Source organism: Octodon degus, unplaced genomic scaffold (assembly GCF_000260255.1).
Source record: "Octodon degus isolate 3935 unplaced genomic scaffold, OctDeg1.0 scaffold00023, whole genome shotgun sequence".
NCBI classification, from domain to species: Eukaryota; Metazoa; Chordata; class Mammalia; order Rodentia; family Octodontidae; genus Octodon; species Octodon degus.
The window spans coordinates 16,239,501-16,263,817 of record NW_004524599.1 but is presented as its reverse complement, the minus strand read 5'-3'; the positions used below and the strand labels follow the sequence as shown (position 1 = coordinate 16,263,817).

At 45.1% G+C, this 24,317-nt stretch overlaps 2 protein-coding genes across 5 annotated transcripts in view; one reads left to right on the top strand and one right to left on the bottom strand.

Moving 5' to 3' along the window:
- Window positions 1-5,298, bottom strand: part of LOC101586599 (serpin B9-like) — a 13,028-nt gene extending 7,730 nt beyond the window's left edge. For 2 of the 4 annotated variants that reach the window (XR_002820497.1, XM_023712068.1), the window contains exons 1-5: window positions 4,126-4,294; window positions 3,491-3,666; window positions 2,069-2,206; window positions 1,586-1,703; window positions 587-729 (exon numbers count right to left, since the gene is read on the bottom strand). Coding sequence is in view for 3 of the 4 variants with exons in the window: in XM_023712068.1 (XP_023567836.1) it covers window positions 587-729; window positions 1,586-1,703; window positions 2,069-2,206; window positions 3,491-3,666; window positions 4,126-4,186 (636 nt within the window). In the remaining variant the exon portion in view is untranslated. Of the gene's footprint in view, window positions 1-586; window positions 730-1,585; window positions 1,704-2,068; window positions 2,207-3,490; window positions 3,667-4,125; window positions 4,295-4,647; window positions 4,781-5,035 lie in introns of those variants that run through there. The other 2 variants (XM_023712069.1, XM_004628401.2) reach the window with 2 other exon arrangements.
- Window positions 1-24,317, top strand: part of LOC101585144 (serpin B9-like) — a 389,019-nt gene that overhangs the window by 82,573 nt on the left and 282,129 nt on the right. The gene's annotated exons all lie outside the window — the stretch shown is intronic.

Genomic DNA, 24,317 nt, shown 5'->3' with positions numbered 1-24,317 from the left:
TTGGAGTGCCTGTCATTCTGGCCTTCTGAATATGTGCTGCCTGTCATGAGACTCCTATAATTTTGTACTCCTGAGTTTAAAATTCAATTCAGAATTTTATTGTTTCAAAATATTTTAAAACACTTATGACCTTACAGAGTTAAATATTTTTCTCCACTCTTTAATCAAAGGATTTTGACTAAATCTTCTCCCTACTTTGTTTATTTTGGGAAGGATTTTTGTTTGTGTTGGGGGGCTGGCTCGGGCTGCCTTAAGGGCAGTTCTGGTAAGGGATGGGGAGCTGGGGATCAAACCATGGTCCCTTGTACCTGACTGGATTTGCCCCAGCAGGCACTTAAACTGCTGAGCTAACCTGCAAGCCCCCAAGAAGTTCATTTTATTTTTTTATTTTTATTTTTTGGTCCCAGTGATTGAACTCAGGATCTTGGGCTTGCCAGGCAGATACTTACAGACTGAAGTATCTCCCTAGCCCAAAGAAGCTAATTTTATAATTTATTTATGTATTTGCAGTACCAGAGCTTGAACTTGGGATCTTCTGCTAGCCAGGCAGGCACTTAGGCCACTGAGCTATCTCCCTGGCCCCTACCTTGTTCATTTTAAAAGGCACCGTCCTTGTGCTCTGCTTCAGAAATGTTTCTTTCCACGTTCCTTTGAAGTAGACAGCATTAATGAGAAGCAGCCTGCAGAACTCATCAATTGAATTCTGGGCCAACAGCTCTTCAATTTTGCCTGTTGGGGAAAGTAGAGATGTGTTTATTTACTCTTCATAAACACCAGGATGAGCAAACTGTACAAGAATATCTGGGCATGTTTAAACATGATTTTCAGCCTAGCTGAGATAGAACTGCTATGCATCAAACTGTGAAATCAACTCCTAGGAGTAGTGTTCATGCCTGTGCACACTTGGGGAAATTCCCCAAAGGAAGGTGGTGACAGGTTTCTGAGTCAGTCATGGAAAGCTTGCCATGAGAAGGAAAGGACAGGGCGGAGACCCCACGGGCTGGAAATGAGAGCTGCGCTGGGTGGGAACTGCAGTCCCCTCAGTGGTGAAATGGGGTGTGTGGTCTAAGGCTCCAGGCCCACACCCAGAGGTAACATGGGGCAGAGAGGATCAGTGTAAGGGACAGCAGAACAGGGGCACAAAGGGAGTGGGTGGGGGTTAGATTGCTGTTGGATCCTCCAGCAGAGCACCAGGCTGCTCTGGGGAGAGAATGTGGGAACGCCGGATTCTCCCCTCAGCCCATGGATATCAAGGGCTCATTTTCAAGAACTAAGTGCATTCTATCTAATTACCATTTCAAGAGAGAATAAATGGTAAAAAAAAAAAATAGAGGAAGAAACAGGTAATAGTTGCTGCATATTCAGGGAAAACTGCCTGCCATTTGCAGTCTCATTTATTAGAAGAAATAGAAATGATTGTAGCAGGACTCAGGTGTGTGAATGCTTCACACCTTCCACCATCATTGCTGCTGAAGCATATTAGGAAAAATACATCACTGTCTGATATGGGAATGAAAGAGGCCCTGGAGGGAATAGGGAGAAGGTGATGGGGGGACAAGGAGCAGAGGGATCCCCTAATGCTAACCTGCTGTCTTGGTGGACACCCAAGCATTGATGTGCTTCCTGGACCTCTCTGGAGCTTTGATGAAGGGCAGCTGTTCCAACTCGGCTTCGTAGTAATTCTGACAGGACTGCTGAAATGGCTGTGGGCAGAGTTACCCCGGGTGAGGTCACAGAGCTGCACAAAAGGTCAGGAAGCTGCCCAGCATTCTGAGTCAGTGGTACTTTGAAAATTTCAAGGGACATATGTGTATCTTAGCAGATGTGCCCCGGAAGTCTAGGAGAGGTCAAATGCCAGCTTCTAGGTAAGGGGTGCTGCATCTGGAAGTACTGACAGGAATGAAAGTACTTTCCGATCCTCACATGGGAGGTCATGGAAGCTTCCTTAGGAGGCTGTGTCATTAGAGGAAACAAGGTTGCCTGGAAGTGCCTCCAGTCATGTGGGATCCTCCCCTGGGCTCTGGGCCACCCAGTATTTGAAATCAACCATTCTGGAGACTCAACTCACTGAGAGGAACTGGCAGCTCTCTTCTCCAAAGAGTCTGTTGGCTATGCTGAGGGAGAACGGAGCACCAGGCCTGCGCACTTGTGTGAGAAGTGACTGGAAGCCAAGGTGAATGTCTCTCTGAGCATTTAAGGCCAGCACCTGTGGATGAAGTGAATACCCATTGTCAATCCTGTCCTCTGGTCTCACAAAGAATTTATAGAAACCTCCCCCCACCTTTTTTTTACAAGTATTCCATAAACTTTGTGAGGAATTTGTTTTTCCTTTTCTTCCTCCAACTCCTCTTCATCTTCTTCCTCCTCCTCCTCCTCTTCTACCTTCTTTAATGTATTTAGTACAGGTCTACAGGGTCCACAGGGTCTCAACATGTAGACTGGCTCTTAGTGATTCTCCTGTTTTCAGTCTCCCAAGCTCAGGGACTACAGGCATGCACCACCATGCCCAGTCTCAGTCTCCATCTCTGTGTGCCCTGGGGGTGGGTCAGGGCACAGTGGGACCACTGGGATTGAACACTGGCCATTGCACTCTGCTTAAGCAGGTGCTTTTTAGTCCACTGAGCTAACTGGCTGGCCCTGAACTTGTTTTTCTTCCATGTTTTTGAGCCAGAATCCACCTGTGTGTGCCAGAGTGGACTCTTTCATGGTGATTGTGGTGCCTAGGCCTCCTGAGGGCTTGATTCCAGGCAGGCACCTTGGCTTCCAGGGAGGCCTCTTACTGTACTGGAGCAGGGAGTCCTTGAATCACAGGGTTCCTCAGAGTGCTCTTCAGGGAACTAAGGTCCTAGAGGTGCCTAAAGTGCCCCAAATGGAACTTCCCCCTGCCCATCCACCTCAAGGCTTCCCACAGGGAAGAAGAAATGGAGAAAGAGCTGGCATTATTAGAGTCCTTTGGGCACTGCTGGTCACATTGAGACCAAAGTGACAGAGCTTAGCAAGATCTGTGGCGAGCTCTGTGCAGGGGAACAGACGCCAGGGAATGGACTTGGGGGTTGATCTCAGGCACAGGGCTCTTGCCCACCCTGTGAATCCCCAGGGACAGGGACTGATCCTAGGACCACTCAGATAAGCCTTGGTGTAGGTCACAGTGAGGTCTGCCTGTGCTGTGTGTCACCTCACTGAGGAGCAAGCCAGTAATGGCTCATCACAGCTGCAAAGTGCTGAGCTTCAAAGGGAGACAGATCACAGCACCTTGGTGTCAAGGAAATCCAGGATCGTTTTCTCCTCCTTGCCCTGTGGTGCTGGAAGCCAGCCCTAGGCAATCTCCTACCACAGCATCAGCTCAGCCTCTGCTCACTTTCTACAGGAAATGCCAGGAAATTTTATTGTCTTTTCTGGGTTAATTATTATCGAAGATCCAATGGCTCCCCCAAATCACAGCAAAGTACAAAACCTCATGTCACAGGCAGATGGTGAAAGGCCGGCCTACCTCAGCTATCTGGGCAGCCGTGCTGCCCTTGGCCCCCAGCAGGACCATGCCCAAGGCCGAGGAGATGCTCACGGGAGAGAAGAAGACATTGCGTGCTGGGTCCTCCTGACCCAGAAGCTTTAAAAGGCGGATGGCAAAGGTGCCATTGGCTTCCGACAGTGGGTTCATGATGCAGTCTAGAGGTAAAGAGGAAGGGCCATGTCAGGCAACTCACCTGAGTGTGCACTGCCAGGTGGACACTGCATGGAAACTGCTTTTGGTATTCTTTGCAAATCTTTACCCTAAAATATTATACCAAATATTTGAATCTTTACCCTTAAAGGTCCATTTCCTGTCACTTTCTTTTCAAAACCATACCCAGATTGGAGGAGTTAGCTAAGTGCAAAGGTGGCAGCAGCGCAGAGCAGCCTGAAAGCTTTCAGGGAAACCCAGAGAGCTCGCTCCTCCGTACAAGTGGACAGACCCAGGCGTGCACACACAGGACGCAGTGGCGCCAGGTGAACTCCTGCCCCTCTCCATCAGGGTTGCTGCTCTCTCCTAAGGAACAGGCCAGAGTTAGAGATAAAGAGGACAAGAAGGACAGGGAAGAGGAGGGACAGAGGGAGAGCAGAGTGCTGCGCATGGAGGAGCTCTGCCTGGCCTCAGGGGCCCTCCCTGTGCTGTTGTCGCTTCTCTTATGGAGCATCCCCGTGCCATGCGCAGCCGGGCACCAGACCGCGAAGGAGCAAGGCAGGAGCTGCGGCCTGTGGCAGGCTGATGGCAGCTCTGCTGGGAGGCCAGAGCTTCTGCTGCAGGGCGGCTCAGGGCCAGGCCCAGCTGGGGGCGCCAGTCTGCTGTTTCTCTTGTCCTGCAGCCTCTGTCCCTGAGGGGGTCCCAGGCCCAGCTAACCTCTCTGCATAGCCGGACGCCAGTTTAGTTCCTCTGATCCAGCAGACTCCGAAAATCACGTGACCAACGCCCTGGACTCAGAGAGAGAACGCTGTCATTCCCCTATGATGGCCTCAAGTAACCCCAGCAAACTGAAGATATAGTGCCTTCTCTACCAGTGATGTCCCTCCCAGTGGCTCTGGACGCTCTGCCCACTCTAAAGATGGCTGAGTCCTGGCCCAGATGCTCCGCTCCTTCCCTCACATTTCAGGACAGCCCAGTCCACTGACCTTCCTTCTTCCAGGCAAAGTGGCACCTCCTCCTGCTCCACAGTCTCCTCAAGCACTGGGAACCAGCCTGCAAGTGTTGGGGACTAGGACTGAGTTCCACAGAAGAGGCGGCTCAAGAGAAGGAGGCATGTGACTGCAGGGGTGAGTGGCAAGAAAGAGGAAATAGGTGGAGATGGTGCACATGGGTGGAGACTGTTATAGGACGTGGGCCAAGAGCAGAAGGCGGGGCTGCTGCAAGGAAGGCAGGGGAAGGCTATGGCCTGAACAGTCCTGCTAGGCTGGTGCCACCTTGCTGTGCCCTGGTCTCTCTGCTCCCACTCCGTCTCCAGGGCAAGAACCTGGCTCTCACCCCCGCCCCCACCCCCAGCCCACCACACTCCAGCCTCACCTTCCTTTCACCTGCAGCCCCACTGGAGCCTGGATGACAATTCATGGATCACAGGACCTCAGACAGCTGTGATGTGATGGGCTGATTCAGGGTCTTTGTAGCCCTTGTGTGTTGGGCATTTCTGGCTGTAGGCATGGGGCTGTTCTCTGCTCCTGTCCCTGCCTCCTGTCCAGGGGCTAGCCCAGCTGGACCACAAGGATCTCCACCGGGCAGAGGAGGTGTTAAGGTCCTCATTGTAGCAGAGGAAGCCAAACCTTTCTGTGGGAAAGATTCAATGGTGGAAGTGAAAGCAGATCCGGGCCTCTGAAGAATCAGGATGTGGCTGCTTGGTATCCCAGGATGGGGGTGGGGGTGGGGGGTGGAGCCTGGGGAGTGTCCCGGCTTGGAGTTTCTAAAAGGGGAACAATACAGTACAGGAGACATTTTTATAATATTTTATAATGAATCACCCAAGAACCACATATAACAACTTCAGGAAGTCTATCAACACACTAATTACTAAAGAATCCAGCTGAGAGTCTAAAGCTCATAATAATATACCTCCCACCAGTCCAGCTGGAGGCCTAGAGCCCACAACAAAGTCTCCTGCAGGCCCACTTCATGGATCTCTGTTGGAAAGCCTGAAAGGTCAGCGGTGGAAGCTAGGAAGTCTATGCCAGCAGGATGAAGGATTTGTACTAACAGGCTGAGGGATCTGAACTGGACATAGGAAGCAACACCCAAACTAAGTACGAGAGTTTCTACAAAAGTACCACAGCCATTCTGAGCAACAGTGAGGGCCGGAGCTCCTCCAGTGATCAGTAAATCAGAATTTCCATCAGGAAAGCCAATGCGACATACTACACATGAGGCTGAGCAGTGCACTATCTTCCCCTCCGGAGCCAGGAAACAATGCTCAAGATGAGGACCAGAGCTCCTCCAAAGTCATCAGGAAAGCCAGCAGGACAAGGTCCTCTAGCAGAACAGCCAAGAGGACTAGCAGCTTCCAGCAGCTCCAACAGCTTCTCCAAACATCATCCCTAACAGTGTTCCGGCAGCTTCCTTTGTTCTGCCTTTTATGCTGCTGGCAACAACCTTCAGGTGGGCCTCCTGCAGCTAGCACCATGCTACTTGCATTTAGCCTGGTGTAAGAAGTTGACCACCAGTTAGGCATCCTCCACAGGAAGGCTGACCCAGGAGGATGGTGACTTGGAGGGCAGCTTGGAGAATTAGGAAGAATTTCTCTCAAAATATTCGTAAGAGTAGCAGGGTGGTGCTAAAGATTTAGGAAAGTCCTGGGTTCAAATCTCACTAAAACCCCTACCAAAACCCAAAGAACCATAAAAAACTAGAGGATCAAAGACAAGTAGGACCAAAACTTTGCAAATTGCAGGAAGCAAGAGAACTAGAAGCCCTGACTTCACTGGGAGGACTGTTCACCTTTCAGACAAAAGAGCCCTGGAGATAAATTCAAAGTGTTGCCCAGCACAGCTCCACACACTGTGGTCAGTCTTTGCCCAGCACCCACACGGAGCCCAGGCCCCAGCTCCTAGGAGCCCAGCCTTCCTCTTACCCATGCCTGGGTCTTGAGCTGCTGTGTGCACATCCTGCTCTCCTGCCTTGGGCGAATACTGAGAGGATTCTGTTCAGAGGGCACAGGTGCAGGGACCATGTCCAGAGGGAGTTCCCCGAGGCACCAAGAATCCCAGGTACCTATAGGGGACCATCTGAGTGACTTTCCTTGAAAGGAGAGCAGTTGTCTCCATTTTTGCTGTGCCTGATACTATTTCAGAATATAATGCAAATTACTTGTTCTGCATTTCTTTCTCTCTGCATATGACAGAGGTGACCGCAGGCCTCCTCTCTGCTCAGCTCACAGTGCTATTTCCATGTATTGATATGTGCAGAGCTGGCTAGGACATTTCCTTATCCTTTCAATTGGATTTGAGCAATGCATATTGGTCTAGTTGAGGTGCTCATGGTAGTCTCTGAAGGTGGCACACATGTTTCCTTGATAACCAATACCTGCTGCTGTTAAATAAGAGCTGGGCAAGGACAAAGAGCCAATGCTCCATGCGGTCGGATGGGATGGAGCCTGCAGATAGAGGCTATGACTTCCTGAGTCTGGAAAGTTTACCTACACATCAGAGCTGAAGCACTGGACCCCAGAACTTTAGATACTATCCCAATAATATGATGAAAATTGCTTTTTCTGCATATCCTTCTTTCTGCATATGACAGAGGTGAATGCAGGCCTCCTACCTGCTCAGCTCATAGTACTTACCTCCTTCCTGCCATTCTCAGTCATTGATCCTCAAGTCAATTCTCATTCATGACTGAATAATATCCAAATTCAGTTCTCAGTTGTGACCTTTGTTCTGGATAGCCATTAAATGGTTGGACTTAGGACCCCTTGACTCCCCACAATTATAAATAGGCTTTAGTGCCTTTATTCTTGCTGTGGGTTGCATTGGAAGTAGAAGATCGAAATTAGCTTGACAGGATTCCAATTATCTTGACAGGATTAGTAATCTATGGGATTACTAACTAATTTGCAGGACTGAGACTAGGACTAAAAAGGGCTCGCTGTAGGTCTCCATCATTTGTGGTTCTGCACAGTCTCAGGCAAAGGCCAGTGGACATATCCCTGACAATGTCCAAAGGAGCACTGGACATGGGAAACTTTCTGGGCAGCAGGGAGCTTTGTCCAAGACTTCTCTGTCCTGTTGGAATTTTGTACAGGTGCCTTCAGTCTCCTGATGCCTGACTTGGGGTCTTCTAACTCTCTTAGGTGCCAGGAACATGCTTGGACAACAGAACTGTCTTGGGTGTACCTCATCCCTTAAAGAGGTAATGAAATTTACATTTTGCCTCACTTTGGACAAAAAACCAAACAAATAAAACAAAACAAAACAAATAAACTTTATTGAAATAGAATGTACAGGGCTGGGGAGATAGACCAGTGACAGAAGTACCTGACTGTCATTGTCTGCCTAGCAAGCTCAAAGAACCAATTTTGATACCCAGTACTCATGCCCTTCTAGCCTCAGAACCTTGGGCACACCTTCCAGTCCAGAAACCCGGTGTGGTGGCACATGCCTGTAATCCCAGCCCTGGGGAGGCTGAGAAAGGAGGCTGACTACAGAGAATTGGACAGAGACCTCACAAAATTGGCTTTGATGCCAGATCCACTCTCCATACCCCTTAACTTACTGGTTGTCTTGGCCTAGTGGATCAGTTCCTGAGATGAGAATAACAGTAATGTCTGTAAGGACCCACTGTTATCTTTTCTTAATATCCTGCTTGGGAATTACATTGCCACATGAGTTTCAGAAGATGAAAATATTATGTATTACAGGGGAAATTGCAAGTTTTGCTAACAAATGAGGCAGTAGAGACTGACAGAAATGAGGCAGTAGAGACTTACAGTTGTTCCTTCTGTAAATGATTCACCAATTGTTTCCTACATCTCCCAGAGAGTCATTCACTTAGGTTTTCCAGCTCCTTGGGCTCCAGACTGCCAGCCACAGAGAAGCTCAGGTTGCATTACAGAAGATAAACAGTCATCCAGGGAAGAGTGGAGGCAGCAACATGGAGCCTGGGGTGGGATGGGAGGTTGAGACACCTGCTCCTTGGTGCTAGAGGAGGACACATTGCACTTGAGGAGACCAACCTAGACCCAAGTATGTGTCACCCAACGGAGAGCCCATGGTGGCTTTTCTCTGGGTTTTTGGCCTACTCAACATGAACTGGAGAAGACAGACAGAGAGGCCAGCAAGAGTCAGCATTTATAGAAGATGGAACAGAAGCAAGTTCTACAGCATGAGAGCAGATTGAAGAAAAGGCTCACAGTGGACAGACACTAAAGAAAGACTGCTTTTCTCTTTCATGTAAGGAAGACACTGAAGACATAGTATGGAACACACTTGGCATCCCGCCTTCTTAAACCCTCCTATGAGAAAGCTCCATAACTTTAGTGTCTTCTTTACTTGTGTCCACACACAAATTAAACACTGAAAAGGGCATCTTGATTGGTCCTGTGAACAATACCAAATTCAAACGAAGGATTGAAGTGGCATCTTATGACTGTTCCACAAAGTAACAATAGTTCTTTGTGATTGATTCTATGAACAATGATGATGAAGTGGCCACTAAACTTTCAGGTTCCTTCTTCCTGAACATGTCCCTCTGCCTGCTCACTGTCTTATAAGGAGACAGAGAAGCCAGGCTGTCACGTGCTCTGGGGCCAGCAGGGAGGGCTGAGCTTAGCTTCCCCGGGCTCTGAAGGGGAGAAGATGCAGCCAAGATTTCCCACAGCCCATGTTCTCATGGAGAATTTGGACCTGATGTCTGATAAGATGATGCAGTGTAGAGCTGCACACAGGAGGTAGAGGCAAGGAGGCTGGCACAGCAGAGGAGGGGCGGAAGGAGGGGACTGAGGGCTTGCACGCAGGGGAGTGGTACATGGGGGATGTGAGGGTACTATACGACTATATGGATGGGACTTTAGATTGCTTAGTGTGAGAGCTTGTAAGGAGAATGTGAGCAGCTCACTTTTAGGAGGGAGAATATTGTGGAGAAGGTAAACCAAAGAAGAAACCCATGTTGGATACTTGTGAAGGAACTGGATGATTGATAATGGTAAAATATAGCGAGCATGAAAAAGTGCTGTGGAGATTTCTGGTGGAATAGCAGGGAATGAACGTCTCCATGGCTGGTCTGAGGGGCCCCAGGGATTGTCTGTCTTCAGATTTGACCTCATTGGTAGTCTGTAGGGGAGTCCAGGCATTGGGTGGGCTATACCTCCCAGAGTTAGTGACATCATCTGGTTCCTGCCATGCTGAAGCTAGTGTCCCAGCTAAACTATATAGGATCTGAGCACATAGGCCCTGAGGTGAATTTTGGATAAATTGTATGCATTAGTGCATCCTGGTAAGATAACCAAATAACTGAGACAGGTTACTTTACAAAGCAAGGAGATTTATTTCTTTCACATTGTTTGGAGGTTGAGGACAGTGGGCCTGGTGACTGGCAGCTCTCCTGAGGTCTTCCTGCTATGTCACAAGAGTGTTTGGCTGAATGGTGGGAAAGTGTGAGCATGCAGGCAAAGATTTGGGAAGACCACACACCTAGAGGTGAAAATCCTCGTGCCAGGAGCATATTCACTTAAAATTGCAAGTCTGTAATTAATATAGCACACCAATATTAAAGTTATATTGGCTGGTCCTTTTGAAATAAAAACTTTTGTGCATCAAAATGCATCATTTAAATGCAAATTCATGTTTTCCTCCTTATATTTTAGGGAAGGGTCTACAGGTTGTTCACAGTCTCACTAATAAATTGGGCTCAGGGTGATTCTCCTGTTTATAGCCTCCCAAGTGCTGGGATTAGAGGCGCACTCCCCAGTGCCCAGTCTCAATTGCTGTATCAGCATGCCTCAGGGACAAGGCTGGCACAGCAGGCCTGGGGATTGAACCCCAGTGCCTACAACTGCTTGCAGGTGCTTTAATCCACTGAGCTATTTGGCTGACCCTTGAAACTTCATGTTAAACATGTGAAAAAATACTTACGACTCATGTTTCTCATAGGGGTCTATGATCAGAATATGGAATGGACTATTTTTTAACAGCAAGAGCAAAAAGATAATTAAAAATGGGAAAGAGCTGTCTAGGCATTTTTACAGATAAAGAATGCAAAGGCCAATGAGCTCCTCCTAAGATGCTCAAGGTCAACAGTCACTGAAATCTGCAGATAAAAGCCACCAGTGTTACCCTGCCCCTACCAGGATGATCTTAACTGAAGGAAGAAGAGAAGTGTGCATGGATGCTCTTGTTGGGAACGTTCTGTGGTTCAGCTACTGCAGAAAGCAGTTTGACATTTCCAGACAAAGATAGGATCAAGCCCTATGCATTTCCAAACCACAGAGTCAATCTAGGCTCAGCTCATTTCCTAAATGAACTGCCAGGAAGATTTCCTGTCCTTTCTGGGTTATTATTTGGACAATATCCCTTGCCTTCAGAACCTCACAAAGCACAAACTTCATGCCATGGAAGGAGATAGGGAGAAGAAATCCTACCTGAACCATCTGGGCTACTGTGGGACCCTCGGCCAACACTATGACCATGCCAAAGGCAAAGGAGGTGGTTAGGGGAGAGAAGACATTGCACACAGGGTTGTCCTGACTCAGAAGTTTTAGAAGGCAGATGGCAAAGGTGCCATTGGCTTCAGACAGCATGTTCATGATGCAGCCTAAAGGTCAAGAGGAAAAGACTTTGTCAGGCAACCCAATTGTCCAGGCCTACTCCCTCCTTCCTTCCTGGCAAAGCTGCCATCCCTGCTACAGTGTAGCCTCTCTCACTGACTATGGCCAAGCCTGCAAGCAGTATGGACCAGTTTCTTATCCCAGGAGAAAGCAAGCTTTTATCTGCTAGGTGTTGGTGGCAGGAGAAACAGGATGTTTAGGAGCCCTGGGTGTGGCAGAGACTAGGATTTGACCAGAACCAGGAGGAACCAGGGTGGGGCTGTAGCGTGGAAGATAGTAAGGCAGTCAGTGGCCTGGACAGCCCCACAGCACAAGGCCACCTGTGCCCCTCAGTATCAGAGCCATAGTTGGAGGCACAATCTGGCTGTGCTCAAGTCTTTCTTGGACCAACTCAATCCCCAGGTCAAAACCTGGCCTTCCCTGCCCCATCTCTGCCCCAGCCAGACACACCAGGTCTCACCTTCCTGTAGCCTAAGGCTGGACCTGAGCCTTGACCCCTCCTAATGGAGCTCAGGACCACGGGATTCTGTGACAGAATTGCAGGGACTTAGGATCTTTGTGGGCTAGGTCCTGTGGGCATTTATGCCTACAGAGGTGGGGCCGTCCTTGGCTCCTGTTCTTACTTCCTGCCCAGGTGCTGGTGTCCCACCCCTGAAAAGGCTTGCCCTTGTAGAAGGAACAGTTGGATAAGAAAGTAGAATATCATAACACGCGCAGCCTTCTTTGATCTGCAGTATGGGCTATCAGCCCAGTTTGTGGATTCTGTATTCCAGCATGTGAAGTTTTCTGTTTATCAGCTTGGCCTTGGGAAATGATTCTGGCCTCAGAAAAATGAGAGGGCTGAAAGTTAACTAAGACAAATGTTGGGAACATGATCAAGATTTTGTGTAAGTTTGAAGCAAAATAAACTCATTGCTGGACCAACTGTCCAGACATCCCCTTCCTGGCCCATCTTTCTTTCTTTTCATTCCATCCTTCCTCTACCTTGATTCTCTCTGTGAGGGCTGGCCCCCTACAATTGGCACCTAAATAGTGAACAGAAGTATTCATAGGGTGAGAAGATGAAACCCCAATAGCAGACAGGCTTGCTGAGTCTGTCCAGGGGGAAATTTTCATCTGGAGTAAAATGGGGCCATTCACAATCTCTGGAGAGGTAGCTATGTGCAGATGTCACTAGTGTTCCTCTTAAGTCCTGGGGCAACACTGGTGACGTCCCCACAAATTTCTCTCTTATGGAGTGGTGTCCATGGTTCCCAGGTAAGGGAATGCTCGATGAAGTAATCTGGGATAAAATTAGAAAGGGCCTAAAGAATTGCTATAACACTCATGGACCCAAATGGGTGCCTATAGACACTTTCCTTTAGTGGTCAGCTATCCGTGGTGCCCTGCAACCCCCTGAGGCTCATGTTGTGGAAAGGTACACATATGAGTCTTCTGATGCTAGTGTGTCCCCTTTTCAGAAACTTACTCATTCATCACCTCCCCTGGAAGAAAAAGCCCCTCTACTAGGGAATCCTTTCATTGACTTACATAGCAGCTGTGAATAGGAGGGAGAGATTAGTGAGGAAGAATCTCAACGAATTGAGGGGGAGGCTGCTAAGTTTGAGGGTCATCATGATGAGATATTGCCAGCATTCTGGCCAGACAGTCAGCTTTCCTCCAAGCCTGACTCTATCTTAGATCCTTCCTCTTTTCTTGACCTCCATTATCTTCTGCAACTGATATAGCAGATGTGTGGCCCTAAGGCTGTTCAGAAACGAAACCTCCTAAGAGGGAAGTTGGAAAAAGAGCTTTTAGGTAGTATTAAACCATCTGAGCATGGGAGACGTTCTGCCCCTCCTCATCACTTGTCCTCAGCGACAACCCCCAGCTTGGGCTCATATCCCCCTGTTCAGGGGAAGGCCCTTCCATTAGTTCAGTCTGACCCCCTTCATGTCCCTGTCCCCTTGGACAAGAAGGGACTTTTCAGGTGCTTACTCCTCAGGAACAGCATCTTGTTTTTTCCTTCTTCCTGTACAATATTAAGGTTTGAGTTGGCCATCAGAGAAGCTTTCAATGAGAGAGATTAGTCATTGACCATGATGTTTCCTGTCATTACCAACATAGAGGGACAGACTCTTTACCAAACATTAAATATTAATTTAATCAAAGAGCTAAAGGAAGCCTGGGAATTATAGGACCACACTGCATCTTACATTGTACAGTCACAGAATCAAGTCACCATATCTCAAATGGTGCAATTTGATGGGGGGAGGGGCTTTTCTCTCTTACCTGAGGTAAGTGCTCTGTCAGTGTCCTTCTTACAAACTATTGACATTTTTTTATGGCCCCCTGATAATTTTTCTCTGAAATTATAGTCCAACTCCAGACTCTCCAGTGGTTTGTATGGACACCAGCCAAAAAGAACATGCTGCTGCTGGGAAAACTATGTCATTAACTGTTCCCGTATCACAATTTGTCTACAGCAAAAAACCAGGAGAAAAAACAGACTGTGTATGCAGGTTAATGGGAGAGGTGGCAACAAATGAGGAGTACGGGATGGACGCGCAGAAGAGAAAAGACAAGGGGGTGGTGGCCACTCGGATGATAAACTGTAATTTTAAGGCCTTCAACCATATTACATGACCACCATAATAATTCAGCAATTTATATCAAGGCCAGAAACCATCACTAAAATTTATGATAGTGGAGATATTTAAAAGATTAAAGTTCTTTTAATTCCTAATAAATTTGATTGCTTGTTTTATAGTCCTGATTTAAAATTGATACAAAAATGCTTTGATATTTTACAAACAAATATAGAAGTTTGGAGTACAATCTAGAAGCCATGGGTTTAAACAGTTGCACGATTTTGGATACCCCATTTAGATAATAAAAGGCCTAGTGGTAGCCTCCAAAAGGGGTGACTAGCTACAATTACTTCTTCATATTTGGGTCAACTTGTGCAACAAAGATATATTGTGCACCAGACTGTTCAGATGAAGCAGTCATGCTCTGCAGGCTTTACTTGGCAGTGTGAATTGGCTCCATCTAGATTTTGGGTAATTTCTCCAATGGTATTGAGTATCATTTTCGACAAGTTAAATTCATTTGCTTTTTTTTTTTTTTTTACAGATAGGTTGTATTAGTTTAAATGAATAAATGTATGGTTTCCTCTTCCAAAATATACAATACAGGTTTTTCACCATATGATGAAAATTCTATTAAAGCAAAAGGGGAGTCAACCTATCCATCTTTTCTTTCCAATATATTCTACTAAAATTTTAAACTCTTATAAAATATTATACAGCAACAGAAAGACAAACTAGGCAAGCAAAAAAGGATAGGAAAGTCCTTTGGTCAGATCTCTATACTGGAGTATGGAAGGAACTCAGCCCACTACTAACATGAGGCAATGGGTATGCTGGTGCTTTTCCAGAGAATGCTAAATGACATATTTGGGTACCAGAGTATACCCTCAGGCTGTACCATGAAGCCAGGTGTGAAAAAGAAGTTAACAGCAATAAGGCTAGATCCAGTGTGGGGACTATTCAAGGAACTCATCAAATGGAAATCTAAGGTATAAAAGATAATAAAATCTGCAAAAATAAATGAGTTAAATTTTTTTAGTATTGTGCAAAACAACAACAGCAACAACAACAAAATATACTCATTAATTGTAGATTAAGGATTTTATTCCTTCTAAATTTTTCTATGAGATCTCTGATTATTGACAAATAAAAAGTGGTCAGTCTACTTATAATTATAGAAAAATTGTAAAATTATTGTAAGAATTGTAATAGAGTTACTGTCATTTAATTTTCCCAAAGATTTATTTTAGTGCCCTTTGATTTTATAAGGATGGTTGTGTTTTGTGTATTTGTTTATGTGTTTGTGTGTCTTTGAATGAACATCTCTTGTTTTTCTTATTTGATAATTTATTTTAAATATAATTGGAGGTATCGACTTAAATGCATGCTTTTTCCTCAATTACCAGATAGTCAAAATGATGTCAAAATTGGTGTGTACAATTCATCAAAAGGTTTAAAACGTCTGATTAATGTATAGAAGGTGATTAATATATAGAAGGTGTGGCCAACATTTTGCTTCATCAATGAGGATCTTCCAAAATCTTGATAGTCTCTTAGGAGATACCCTGAATAAATTGGTCATTGGTTATAAGATAAAGTTTTTCAGAAAACATTACAATAAGGTTTTCTAATGAAACATGCTCTTGAATATATTGAATATATTCATACCTTCTAAATGTACAGTATTGTATCATACAAATTTTCTCTCAGATTTAAACACATGCTTTTCTTTTATGCACCAGACACTTGTCATAAGAGGTTCATATCAAGCCAACATGAGATTATCTTTCAACTGATAATTTTCTAACAAACCTTGTGTGATATGTATGCTTAGCTAAAATGGAGATTTCATCATGACTGTTAAGTTAAACTACTATGTATGACTATCGATGTGGAATGATCTTTGTAAAATTATGTAACTGTTGTCTGTTAACATCCTATAGTGATTTAATTACTAGAATATCCATAGTCAGTAAAAAAACTACATTTCTCTGATTACACTTTATATTTCAAGTGTTTAATAGATAAAATTTTAATAATGAAATGTATTGCTCTTAACTAATTATACTAATATAAACCCAGATTTGCCTATACAAACAATTATTATTAATTCCCATTTTATATTTCTATTGGCTCCTGACATTCATGTCAAGCTTAAAAGACAAATCTTGGCCCTCAAACCCCAAGGAAGACTTACTTAATCTTACTCTTCACGTCTTCAATAATAGAGACAAAATATTAAGTACACACAAGTGCCAGCTTTTGTGGTGATACTCAGAACTCCTATCAAAATGGGACCTTGGCAAGGTAATGCTGAGCCTAAACAATGCTGACACCCATGATCCTCTTGGAGTATGTTTCAAGTGTGGCAAAGAAGGATACTGGACATGGGTATGCCCCAAGCTGTAGCCATCACCGAGACTTAGTTCCATCTGAAAGCTTGGAGGTCACTGGAAATGTGACTGTCCTGCTCACCAGAGAGCAGATAAGTAATCCAATTCCCTGTCATGACAGGAAAACTCACTACAACCAAATCCACCAATACTTGACCTACTTGGTCTTGCTGCTGAAGAAAAACAATGGGGCTTGGGGTACATGGCTCCCATCAAGGTATCTCTGTCAGAACCCTGAGTCTTGCTGGATAGCCCAGATAAATGACTCTTTTCTTGACGACACAGAGACCACATATAGTGTTCTTTCTGAGATTTCAGGTTCCTGTATTAGATCTGCCGTCTCCATAGTGGGTGTTGATGGCCAACCTACATAGCCCCATAAGTGAGACAATCATTGATCATGCCCTCTTCACACTGAAACAACACATTTCTATATTAAAGAAGGGAGGTATGGTTTATTCCATTCCTCATGCCGTGTTGCAATATGTACTTCATGCTTATAATTTTTTTCAATTTTGATGATAAGTGTCCTGCCCTGGCATGAAGATTTTGGGACCATACCATGGATTCCTCTGTTGTTGTCTGATGGAAGGATGCCCTTATGAGAGAGAGGTGGGTGCCTGATTCTCCTGCTAACCAGAAGAAGCATTATGCTTATGTCTTCCCTGAAGGTGCCACATCCCTGCTGTGGATACTGGAGAGATTCATGAAGCCACCTCATGGACCTACTGCACATGGAGGGCCTGGAACATCTGATTCCCCCAGTGACTCACCTCAAGATTTGTCCAGAGAGATGCCTCAGAATGTTCACAAGAACCACCCTGACACTCAGACTCTGACTTAGGGACAAGCGAAATCCTGACAAGAGAGGCCACACACATTGTGGGGGCACAGGGCACAGTGGTTATACCCAAGAAGTTATTTGTGGCCATGCCTGTGATTCTCTCATGCCATATGTGTCCTGGTTATGCAAAGAGTCATTTTTGTGCTTATTATTCCAATCTGCCTTTCCAGCATCCAGCTCATTGATCAAGTGGGAAAGTTTTGGTGTCCACCAATGAGTCTATCAGGCTTGAGGTCATTCATTAAGAGGCAATTAAAAGGTTTTGCAGCAAAGTTGCATAATTATACAGGTCTTAGTGGGAGGAACACTGTGCTTTATGGTAAACACCTTGGAGAAGGCAGAGTCCTTGTGTTGGAACCTTAATTTGCAGCAAGAATATGCAGAGCCATGATGACTCTCAGACCTCCTGTACTTGGAAACTAATACATTGGGATTATCTAATGGCTTCCAGACACTTTCGTTGGGTTATGTTGCACCCCTTTCTTCCATGCCACCTTCCAGTGTTCTTCAGCCTTGTGCAGACTTGACTTGTGCATACCTCTTGCAGGGGGAGAGTGACTCTAATTGCCCTGGAGTGTTAGTAGGTTTGACTTAGGGATGGCCTTTACTCCAACAGAACTTTCTTATGGTTTTGAAGTTACAGAGTGTCACTTAACAGTAATAAGCAGTTTCATTCATTGTAGTTTCAGGACTGGATATCCTCAGTGTTTAGCACCCAGGCTTACTAGGGATTTGTCTCTACAGTCGGACCTTTGGTGCCTTATAGCAGGTATAAGTGAAGTATAGCTGCAAACTATGAAAGTGTAGGCTCATATTGGAAAGCTTTCTTTCTTGGCATGGGTTAGACTTTACTTCATATTAATGCATGATGAAGATGTTGCTGCTCCCTTTCAGTTTAACAGACTGGACTTCTTCTTTTATACTGTAAAGTGCTTGGGATATACTGTTACTAATTGCACATCCTGGCTGTGCCTGGCCACAACTGTTTTACTGCATCCATCTCCTTAAAAGAATCCTGGTATGAAAACTCTGCTCTGTATGCATTGTGAGACTTAGATAAGGCCCTGTCTAGATCCAAGCGCTCTGTGGGACTGTTGGTTGCATTTATAACTGCTGTGATTGGCATCCTGGGAGGAATGGCTGCATGGGCCACTGTCTTGGCTCAGGAAGTACAAACTGTTCAGTTTGTACACCGTCACGGGGCTTTATCAACTCATTTGTGTGACTTCTGCTTTGAATAATAATGCCAGCTATGAGTGGGACACATCCAGGCCCACATTATAGGAGTGCGGAACCATTCTGATATGGATTTGGTTCTAACACAGTTACATAAAGAAATTGAAGATATAAGTTCTACTCATGATCTCACTGCTAATGCTTGTGCTTTGCCATTAAATACTTTTAGAAAAGTTCAAAATATGTTTTTTTTCCTGCCTGGCTCAAATTGTTGGCTCTGGATTTTGATCATTCCAGTGTTCTTATTGTTGCTTCTGCTTACAGTGATTTTGCCAGGAATCACTGTAAGTGCCTGAGGGCAGTTGCATAATGTCTGGGTTACCTTCCCCAAACAACAATTAAAAAATAAAACAGGGGGAGATGCTGGAGGCCAGAACTCTGATAAGGCTTGACCTTACAGACGGAACAGTCTGTTAAGGAAGTAGAATGTGTCAAGTTTCACAGCCTTGGTTGACATACAGTTTGGGCAATGGACCCAGCTTTGGATTCAGTACTCCAGAATGTGCAGTATTTGTTTATCAGCTTGGTTTTGGGAATCTATTCTGACTCCAGAAAAGCAGGAGGGCTTAGAGTTAACTAGGACAAAAGTTGGGCACATGATCAAGATTTTTTTCATATAAGCTTGAAACAAAATAAACCCATTGCTAGATCAACCATGCAGATCTCCAAATTCCAAGGCCACAGGGATCCCTAGAGGGCTGAGGAGGTGCTCATATCCTGGTTGCAACAGGAGAAAGCAAACATTGCTCTGGGAAGAATTCAATGTTGAAAGTGAAAGTGAAAGCAGATAATGGACCTCTGAAGAACCAGAACCAGGAGTGTGGTCCGCTTGGTATCCTAGCAGTGGTGGAGACTGCTCCAGTTGGATGGCGTCTACCAGGGCATCATGGAAATTTAAGGAGACATTGGCTCAAAATATTCAAAATGAGGTGGTTTGGGATAAGGACGTTGGAAAGTCCTGGGTACAAAGCCCACTATAGCTCCTACTAAGAACCAAAGAATAAAAACAATTGAGGGTCAAGACAAAGAAGAACCCAAGATTCTTAATTTGAGGAAGTCAAAAGAGAGCTACTAGCTCTGATTTCACTGGGCTGGTCAGTCTCCTTTCAGACAAAGGAGTCCAGGTGACAAGTCCATGTTGTACAGTGCCACCCACCCCTCCATACTTTTGTCAGTTCAAGACCAGGATTCACACAGAGCCCAGGACCCAGCTCCTAGGGGCCCAGTCCTCATCTTACCCGGCCCTGGGCCTTCAGGCTGCTCTGTGTGCATCTTGCTCCTCCTGCCACCTTGAGTGGAAGGAGCCCAGGATAGCAACCTTGCATTCTGGGAGCCAATACAGATCCAGGAACGTTGGCCAGAGAAAGTTGTAGAAGCCCTAGAGACCAGAAAGCTTCCCACCCTTGGTGTGCCTACACAGGCTCAGGCAGAGGCCAGTGGAGCCCTCTGTCCAGATGAGCACAGGCCACTGAAAATTTCTCAGGAGCAAGGAGCTTTATCCCAGGATTCTTTGTCCCACTTGAAGTTTCTCAGATGCCTACAGTCTCCTGAAGCTTGACTTAGGGTGAGGCCTGCTGGGGTCTTATAAGGCCCTTGAGAAGAGGCCCCCACACACTGAGAAGCAGGGAAGCTGACATTTTGCTTCACTTATCAAAAGCAAAGCAAAACAAAACAGACAAAGAAAGAAAGAAAAATCCAAACAAGAAATGAACAACAACAACAACAACAACAAAATCTTCATTAAAATAAAATATATACAGTGTAATATTGGCAAATGAGGAATCCTGAAATTCAAGCATCAGGTCACTAAACAAAGAGGGAAACACAAAGATCAGAGTTTACATGATTTGACAGTTTGTATATAAGACAAGGAAGAAAAAAGGCAGCTTTTCCTCCTCTGTTTCTCACGTATTGGAGGTTCACCACTGGGCCCACATTTGCCTCTGTGACTCCTCCTAGCTAATCCAGAGCTTTCAGGTTTTATTTTTTTTTAATTTTATTTATTTATTTATTTATTTATTTATTTGTGTGTGTGTGTGTGTATGTGTGTGTGTGTGTGTGTGTGTGTGTGTGGCCAGCTCAGCCCACCAGGGGGCGGGGCTGGCTGGCATGTGGTGCTGGGGGATTGAACTGCGGTCCCTGTGCTTTGCTAAGCTTGTTCTAAGTAGGTGCTTTAGACCACTCAGCCATCTCACCAGCCCCAAGCTTTCAGGTTTTATTCTTGCAGGGCAGCATCACACTTAGCTGATGTTGATTTTTATGAAGGAAGAGTACCCACAATAATGTGGGGTGTGTGTGTGTGTGTGTGTGTGTGTGTGTGTGTGTTCATTTTCTTACTTTATCATTTGCCTTATATTTGGATGGCTTCTATCTTTGTCCCTTATGAATAATACGCTTGTGAGATATGTATAATTTTATATATAAATGTATTTTCTTTTAATTACCTTGCCTATAAACCTACAAAAGGAATTTCTGCATCATGTAGTGAGTCTGTATTTAAATGTCTGAAGATGTACAAATTATTTGGCAAAGCTAATGTACAACTTTACAGCCCTACCTGGAATGTAGTGGATTAATGAAAATCTGTGACATAACTTTAACTTAAACATTTATTACAGTGAAAGATAATGTGCCTTGGGCACCGTCTCAGAGAACACATGTGTCCAGCATGCTTGGCATTTTGTCCTTCATTGTACTAAGATTTTGTTTTACATTTAAAGCTTCACCATCCATTTCAGTGACCTCCATGGTCTTTCCTACTCAGTCACCCTACTGAGTGTTATGTGATGTCTCACTGTGGTTTTGAGCTCTTGCTCTCTGGTGGGTTGATATTGGGCCCTATTTCCTGAGTTGCTGAACTTCTGTATGTCTTTCCCCATGTACTACCTATGCAAATGCTTTCACTTGATTTTTTTTTTTATGTATCTGGCATAGGATCTCACTATTCAGCTTGGCCTCATAGTGATCCTCTTGTTTTCAGCCTCTCCAGCCCTGGGAATACAGGCATGTACCAATGCGCACAGTGGTATAGCAGATTCAACTTACCAGGGATAGAGAACTCAAAGGAGACCTAGAAAAATCCATTGATGCCAGATGCGCAGTCAAAACCCTGTAACTTCTGGCTTGTGTTGGGCTTCATGTATCAGCTCTTGACAGCGGAGCACAAATAAACTCTGAATGACTCTCACAGTCTTGTGTCTTAATATCCTTCCATAAGAATTGAATTTCAACATAGATTTCAGAGGGTGAAAGTGTATTGAATCACTGGGAACATTCTAAGTTCTGGTGACAGCAAGACAGCAGAGATTGACATGTCTTCTTTCATGTAATGACTTAGCCTTCTTCTCATGGAATGCTTGACCCTCAAGCTCTCTTGAGTAGGAAGGACATGGGCTAAAGGAGAAAGGACAGCTTGCTCCCAAGAACACTAGGTGAGCTAAGTGCTGATATTTCCTTGACCTGCACACTTTGTGAGTCTGAGGGCAGACACACTTCCATTATGCTTTGAGTATTATTTCTTGATAACCACAGGTGGTTGAGGAATAAGATGCAAGCAAGTTATAGAGTCAATGCATGCTCAGACCCCTTGGCTGATGCAACTTTGAGAGGTCTCACAACAATGGAGGAGATAGTACAGCCATGTGTTGGAGGAGGGCTGAGCTTTCGCTTCGAAATTTCCTTTGCCTTCTGCTTGGTGTCAGTGTCTTCTTATTCCCCCAGTGCAACATTTTGCCACCAGAGGCAGGGACTTGGAGTAGAAGGACATCCGTTTTGTGGAGTGACTCACCTTTTTCCAGGTCTGAGGTCAATAAGCTGCACTGCATTCAGGGAGTCCTGGGAAATTCCCTGTCAGAAGGCCAATTAAAGCACTGGGATGACTTACACTTTCCCCTTCACCTTGCCTCACACATAGTGTCAGAGAGAGCTTTAGTTTAATTTTTACAATATGTCTATGATTATTGTCCCTGGTGTCAGAATGAGGGACTTTAGTCATACAGAAGTGGGTTGAGGTTGGTACCTTGCTACACCTAGAGACTAGAGCTGCGGTCACAACTCTACACCCTGGGTACCTATGCAGAGATGCAGTTGTTAAGCATGGCCCCGTTCTAAGGGCACTCCCTGCAGCTGCAAGATTTCTAGGGATGCAAAGCATTCTTGCCCTATGCTGTGCTCTCCTGGAGATAACGATGTCAATAAATCATCTGCCTCCGAGCTCCTGAAAGCTCTAGCCTACGTGGTAGGGCCTGTTACTGCTAGCGCTGCACGCCCACCACCCACCACCTACTCACTGTGCTTTGGAGAGGCTAGCCTCTGACACAATTACAGCAAAGAGCCTTTATTAAAACTGCACCCTGCTGCACATATTGTGCAACCTGCAATACATCAATAGGGGATTCCTTATTCCAAGAACTTGGATTTTAAATTTTCCAGAAAGCTCAAGAGAGCTGTTAAAGATTATGGTTAGGAAACTGTGTTACTGCGGGTATTTTTGACTTTATTGGAGACTCTTATGAAATGGTTCCACATGACTGGAAAATATTAGGGAAGGGCATTGTCCCTCCCACACAGTGTCACATCTGGAGTCTGAATATCACCAAGAATGTGAGGCACAGGCCCAAATAAGTCTAAATGCTCCCCGTGTTGTTATTTGGTGCCCAAGATGATCAGGGGATACAGGTGGGCCTTACAGAGGTAGCCACTAATCAAATTGTGTGCTATGAGGCGTGGAAAAGAATCCCTGAACCTCTTGACACCCAGGGCTCCTTTTGGGGGTACATCAAGGGGCCAATGAGCCTTATATGACATTTGTGGACTATTTGAGAAGAGCTATTAAGTATCAGGTGGATAATGAGGTCGCTGCTGAAATTTTGTTAAGCGTCAGGATGGCCTTTGAAAAAGCTGCTGAAGATTGCAACACAGTCCTTAAGGAAATAGCCCAAAACAAAGATATTTCTATAAGAAGCCTGGTCCAAGCAGGGTCGAACACCGGCACTGAAGTTCAAGATGTGCGCCTACTGGCTGCAGCCTTGAGGCCCCATGAAAGTGTTTTAATTGTGGGAAAACTGGACATATGAAAAAGGAATGTAAATAGCCTACGGTTTCCAAAAAAACCCTACTGTCTCTGTCCTTTCTGTAGAAAGGGCCATTCAGTGTAGTCAAAATCCATAAAATAAGAAAAAATTTCCTTCCCAGCATCCAGGAAACCAGAAGATTGGCATGTCCTGGTCCAGGAACAATTAGGGACACCTACGAGAGAGAAGTGTCCTTTTCCACCGCTACCCATGCCCCCCTTGGTAGTGCAGGAATTGATCTTTCTTGGAGTGAAGACTTCTTAGAATTTCCTGGGACCAAATGCAAGATAAAAACTACTTTCAGATGCCCCCTGCCTGCCAGCCATTTTGGCCTGGTACTACCCTGGACTCACTTAGCTAAATTGTGAATTTCCTTAATCCCTGGAGTTATTGATTCTAATTACTCTGGACATATATTTTTCGCAAGTGTGGTCCTTCTTAACTACCCACATCCATAAAGGGCAACCTTTTGCTCAGTTAATTGTTGTACCTTTCCTAGCTGCTAACCTCACAGAGAGAACTCACGTGAGGAAGGATTGGGTTCTACATTAGTAAGTGCCGTACTTAAGACCAAATGCCCAATTCTAACATTGGAAGTGTTTGGTAGGCTTTGGCATGATCTCCCAGCCCCTGGAGCTGATGTAACTTTTTCTCTCTGCCCACTGACCTTCCTCATTACTGCTTCCTTTGGTAGATCCTCTATGGGTTTTTGTGGAACTGAGTTCTTAGCTAAACTCTTCTCTTTGTGGCCTGTTATGTCCATGGCCAATTAAAAGCTGAAATTCAAACTTATGTTATGAATATACCTATAGCCATTTGGGGTTGAGATTCGCTTTTGACATCAGTTATTTTTATTTTAAAGAAAGAAAAAAAAATAAAAACAGTGGTACAAAATCTCAAAACAAGATTTTAGGAGAGTAACAATG